This window comes from Dreissena polymorpha, chromosome 5 (genome assembly GCF_020536995.1).
Source record: "Dreissena polymorpha isolate Duluth1 chromosome 5, UMN_Dpol_1.0, whole genome shotgun sequence".
In the NCBI taxonomy this organism is placed as follows: Eukaryota; Metazoa; Mollusca; class Bivalvia; order Myida; family Dreissenidae; genus Dreissena; species Dreissena polymorpha.
This window is the reverse complement of record NC_068359.1, coordinates 917,277-923,853: the sequence shown is the minus strand read 5'-3', so window position 1 is coordinate 923,853 and position 6,577 is coordinate 917,277. Positions and strand designations below refer to the sequence as shown.

The 6,577-nt window shown below is 31.6% G+C and overlaps 1 protein-coding gene across 1 annotated transcript in view; it reads left to right on the top strand.

Moving 5' to 3' along the window:
* LOC127832014 (uncharacterized) overlaps positions 1–6,176 on the top strand; it is a 167,825-nt gene extending 161,649 nt beyond the window's left edge. The window contains exon 11 of the mRNA XM_052357150.1: positions 5,792–6,176. Coding sequence (XP_052213110.1) covers positions 5,792–5,836 — 45 coding nt within the window. The 3' untranslated portion in view covers positions 5,837–6,176. The remainder of the gene's footprint in view (positions 1–5,791) is intronic.
* Positions 6,177–6,577: the final 401 nt, after the last annotated feature.

The following is a 6,577-nucleotide window of genomic DNA, read 5'->3' as shown; positions in this document are numbered from 1 at the left end:
TCAGTATTTCATCGAAAAATACTGTATAGAGTAAAAAGCATATAAAATTAATTGTTACGTTTGAACCATATTTGAATAAAACATAAATATTGTGGCAGCTTTGTTACCTGCTCGTTTCTCAAACGATCGTATGATGTAATAATAAACACATCGGCACTTATCAAATGATTGTTTCATTTGTTAAAGTTTATTTTTTTGACAAAGTCCAATGACCGAGAATCTTTAGCAGGAACTATACTAATGCAAAAAATGCAACACAACGAAAAACAGACAGGACCTGGATTTTTATAAAATGATACGTCCTTTAAACGAAAAATACCATTAAACCGCAAAGTGTCGTCTCTGATTAGCCTGTGCGAACGGAACAGGCTTATATGTGACGATACTTAAGTATATGCATTAAACCCCGTTTTCCCAAAGCGAGGCTCGTATTAAAGTCATCGGATAAGAAGTCTTGTTTTAACAAAGAGCGAGGAATAAATAACCACTAATGTAAATGTCAAAATATGTAAGAGAAAATGTTTTACCTCGTTAAGTATCATGACTCTAGTCTCCTAAGCACACGATTTGGAGTATTATCATAAAGTACAAAATGGTGATAAGAACTGCTCAGAATTTTTAAGTATTAAAGGTATTTGAAGGAGGGACCATTCTATGGGAACAATGGGTATGTTAGAAGGTCATTTTTTTAGCCGTGCTCTAAGCAAACGGGGCTTAATGCATGTGCGTAAAGTTTCTTCAAAATAGCCCCGTGCAGTCCGCACAGGCTAATCGGGGCCGACACTTTCCGCCTAGATCAGTGTTTTTAAATGAGAATTTAGAAGGGATTAAAAAATCCGTAAAGCGAAAAGTGTTGTCCCGGATTTGTCTGCGCGGATTTCAATGCTAATCTGTGTTGTCCCGGATTTGTCTGCGCGGATTTCAATGCTAATCTGTGACGACACTTTTCGCACATGCATTGAACTCGTTTTTTCCAGACCGTGGCTCATTTATAAAAAAATTCTGCAGTAACGCCAGAGATTTAGAAAACAGCACAAACAAGTAATCTTACAATTCAATATTTAATTTCTACCTTCCTTAATTTTAATTGTGCTGGAATATTTGAATATTGGTAGTTTGTCGGATGGTCCTGAAAAGAAATGCTCACGAAAATTTTAGTATGGTTTTTACTTAATGTATCATGAGCAACAGCTATGACACAATATATGACCCGCGAAAATGGGTCTTATTCCACATGCGGACAGCGTAGCTCGAACTATATATCTAAGAACGGTCTAAGTCTAGCAATCAAGTGGTCCCGGGCTTGATCCTAACGGGTTTCATGGATCCATCTTAAGATCTCTTAATACATCAAGGACCATTTCCGACAATTGTCTGTCGATAAGCGTAAAGCTTTTGATGCATCGAGATAAAGTAATAGATTTAAATGATCCTTCCACGCAAACATAGTTAACATATTTTGAAAAGAATTAGACCAGTATACTGGTATTTACGAAATGACGTGTTATGCACTTAACTTAACGCTGATCGATATATCCTGAGTGTTCTCCGTCCTATTTCGTCATTTATATTCATTATACGCAAGGTACTGTTGATATTTCATATTGTGAAGGATCACTATGTGTAACAACTTTATTTGTATTTAATATGTTATTCAAGTTTATTATATTTTCGTGCAATTGAGCTTACCTATATATGTGTAATATATAGCAGGTGATGCTTAGAATTAAATAACGACTTGTCCCAAAAATATGTTACAAAGCAATAGAGTTGAAACCTGCTTTCATGTTTGGTTACCTCTGACCCCATTAAAATATTTGTGAAAATAATAGACACGCATCTACATTTTTAGGCAAATAACTTGCTTTATGAAGTTGTATCGTTTTCGATACTTTAGACATTGTATACAATACAAGTATTAACATTAAAATTTACAGATGTAATATAAGTGTCATCTTTAATAGTATCATTATGGGGTTTAGTAAGTTTGTATTAACTCTAATTCATATTTATTATAATTTTAATAATTTACAGTTACAGAAAGAAGTGTTAAGCCATTACATTGCGTCAAAAAAAAAATTTTTAGAAATAAAACCGCGTCGGAAAATAAAATAATCTTGGATTGTGTTATACTTTACATTATACATGCGCAAATTCTGTGTATTATAAGAGAACGCAAATTCTGTGCATTAAAAGAGAAATTATATTAGTGTATCCAAGTGTACTAAGGTCAGGTAAGTCATCATCATCATCATCATCACCATCGTCATCATCATCATGATCATGATCATGATCATGATCGTGATCATCATCATCATCATCATCATCATCATCATCATCATCATCATCATCATCATCATTATCATCATCATCATCATCATCATCATCATCATCTTCATCATCATGATCATCATCGTCATCATCATCATCATGATCATCATCATCATCGTCGTCATCGTCATCATCATCATCATCAGCAGCAGCAGCAGCAGCAGCAGCATCACCAATATTCATCATCATTATCAGAATTATCATCATTATCAATCCCGGGGGAAATAAGGGACTACGGTACAAAAATCCTCCTCCAGTCAGGTCTGTTGTGTGCTGCTGAGAGTAATTCATCCTTTTATGGGAAAGGATGTCCACTCTTTTACATTATCAAATCATTTTTTTTCTAACGGCCTCGACATTGACCTCCCTCTAGCGTGTCCTGGAAAACAGTCTTGCACAGAGACTTGTGTCTGTTGACGTGTCCAAGCCAAGCCAGCTTTCGTCGTTAGACGGTCGCCAGTAGGGATTCTTGTGGACCAACAAGTGATGCAATCATGTTCCGGCGTATTCGTTGGTCTTGTGCTACGTATAGGAAATGCGGAGCAGTCTTCAGAGACATTTTTGTTCAAATGCCTGTACCCTGCGTTCTGTGTCCGCTCGAAGCGTCCATGTCTCGCAGCCGTGGAGAAGGATTGAGCTTACGATGGACTTGAAGTGCCTGTACGTGGTGGGGAAGCTGATGGAAATGCTTGTCCACAACCTGCTCAGTCTGGCCATCGCTGCTGTCGCCATGGAAATTCGTATGACTAAGTCAGTGAAAATGATTCAGTTAAAAAACTTCTTTTTCTTTCAAGTTCACAAAGTGTATGTTGCACTTAATTGCATATTACTCATATTTACCCACATTGCAATTTGCAAATTAAATTAAATTGTTCACCTTATTGTTTTGTTTTTCGTGACCATAATACTAGTAAATGTGTTTTGTTTATTATTAAATATGGTTGAGTGTTTTATTTTACACCATTTGTTTTATTTGTTGTTGTTTTCCAAATTGTGTGTTAAGAGAGGTGATTATTTTGTATAGATGATATACCTACATGTTTAATTTATACATGTAAAGAAACTTGTGAATATTGAATGCATTCAAAACCATAATGCGGTCCTTATTTATAAGATTTTTTGAAGTTACAGTTGTTTTGTTAAGGTACATTGAACCCGATTTTTTTTTAAATTGGAATTACTGTTAGTCAGTGAAAAGTGAACAATACAAGTCTACTGTACTTCTGTTGTTTTTTTTTTGTTTTGATTCAATATTACTATACTTGTATAATATATATTTACATGCACCCATCGTTTATCGAGTTGCGGATCTCCAATTAGTGGAGAAGAATTGAATCAATGATGATATAAACTTTCAATGTCAAAAGTTTTTATTCTTTATCTATTAGTTATATGTATATCTCAGAAACCTAAAACACATATTGTATTTCATCAGCATACTCAAATTAACAAGTCAGAACACCGTACTGTATATTCACCTCTGTTCGTAAACTATATTCGCGTTTACTTTCGAAAAGAAAAAAAGAGTCAATGGCGGGATAAATACAATATCGGGTAAATGTCAGCACATATAAGTTTACTTTCTCGGCACGAAAACTCAAAGCGACAATGCTTCTGCTTTATGTTCTCTACGTGTAGCTAAATAAGCGTATATATTATCTTGTATTTTCTATACGCATGATATCATAAGCAATCGGTAGTGAATTAAAATGCTCATTAAATTACAATGAATTTTTGTTAAGTTACTGTATCTTCATACTCGTAATCTGCGTTAAGATAATAACATGACAATAATTATAATTAAATCCAAGTAAAATCACAAATAAGCACAAAACATCGATTTATAAAAAAAGAAATAAATTTAAAACTTACCCAAACCTTATATCACATTGTTAAATGCAATTTATTTTGTATTATATTTATAGATGAATGATGCCGAATCTGGCACTTTGTTCACCACATTAAACATATTGTTGTTCAATTCATTTTATCATTGTTACTTGGTAATTTTTGTTCTGATATTTTTCAATATTATGCGAAGGTCATTATCCAGATACGTTTTCTATAAGTGGTGTCTGATATACATTGTATTCCATGTGATCAGGGCATTGGAAAATACGTCTCTGTTAGGGATACTGTGTGTCTAATTGGTCTTTTAACTTTAATATTTATCATGACCTTTAACCTAGAACGAAGTATCTGGTCAAGCGCAAGACTTATCTGGTCTCGTCATAGTTTTCATTTCTGCAAGGAAACTATAACTTATTTTAAAAGAAATCCACAGACCACCATGGTAATATGTACGCCCTCCAGCGAGGAACTCTATTTACAAATTACACTTTTACGGAAAGTAGTATACCTCTGAAAATAAAACTTCCGTTGAATTATGTCAGAACAAAAATGGAAGATGTTAGACATAATAATTATATGTTGTAGTTTTTTAAGGAAGGGGATAAAAACATTAAAAAATTCCGTCTTCAATACCTTAAAATTGGCATACCATACAAATGTTCTAGTATCCATTTTTTTATAAAAATGTACTCTAATGACTATGTTTATATTAATAGGAGTAGTAGTTATAATAATAATAATAATAATAATAATAATAATAATAATAATAATCATTATTATTATTATTATTATTATTATTATTATTATTATTATTATTATTATTGTTATAAAATAATTATCATGATAATAATATTTATTATAATTATAATAATACTAATAATTATTATCATTATTATTTTATTATTATTACAATAATTATTGTTATTATTATTATTATTAAAAAACGAAAATAATTATAGGATTTAGGGTAAATTCAAAATTACGGAACTCCATAATAATAATAATAATAATAATAATATTATTATTATTATTATTATTATCAATTATTATTATTATTATTATTATTATTATTATTATTATTATTATTATTATCATAATCATCATCATTATCACAAGTTTGCTTATTTAATTTAACTTTTCGATGATAATTTAACATGTTAACAATGAGATAATTTAATTTCATTATATTATTATATTCCAGCAACCAGAAAGTAGTTATTATTATAGCAATATTACTTATTTAATTCAATCAAAAATATCGTACGGAACTTAAATGTAGCAAACGTAATTTGTTCAGAAATATAATAATTATTTGAATTTAGTCCTGAAGTTGTTGGTCTTTATATAGCATATATACAAACACCCTGCAACAAGGTTTTATATCGTCGCCACATAACTAGGTCTTGTATCGACACCCCGCTATACAGGGAATGTCAGTATATATATATATATATATATATATATATATATATATATATATATATATATATATATATATATATATATATATATATATTTACGTAACGTAATAAACAACATTGTTTATATCATTTTTATTTCGCCTAACATAATTAACAATATTGTTCATAAACTTTGCTCATTATTTCAGGCTGGCATCGAAGAATCAATACGCGAGCCGGGCGTGCTGACTTAGGATTCTACATGCTCGTTCCCCTTCTACGACGTGAGGCGGCGACAGTGGACTTGACGATTCGTCTAATGTCGGAGCACGCGCTTGCCAGTGTCCATAGAAGGAAATACAAGGACGTCCATGGAAAACTATTTGACACCTGGGACAAATATGAGGACGATGATATCACCACCACTCAACGTCTGAGGCGATGCAGCAACATCGCAAGCCTTGTGCCCGATTCAACACATGACCCAATCCACGACGAAGATATCTGAAAAAGAACAAGGATATTTAAGAGACAGAAGCGTTGTTGTGTACATTGTTGTAAATATTTATTTTTGGTGTAATATTGTTTGGAAATAAATATATGTGGTGCGTAAAGGTAAGTATATTATTGTACCGTTTATTGAGTATATTGGTTTTTTGATTATATCTTTATGTTTTATATGCAAATATTTATGCTTGGTGTAATATTGTTTGGAAATAAATGTATGTGGTGCGTAAAGGTAAGTATATTATTGTACCGTTTATTGAGGTTATTTGTTCTTTGATTAAATCTTTATGTTTTATATGCAAATATTTATTTTTGGTGTAATATTGTTTGGAGTAAATGTATGTGGTGCGTAAAGGTAAGTATATTATTGTACCGTTTATTGAGTAAATTTGTATTTAATTATGTTTTATATGCAAATGTTTATGCTTGGTGTAATATTGTTTGGAAATAAATGTATGTGTTGTGTAAAGGTATGTATATTATTATAC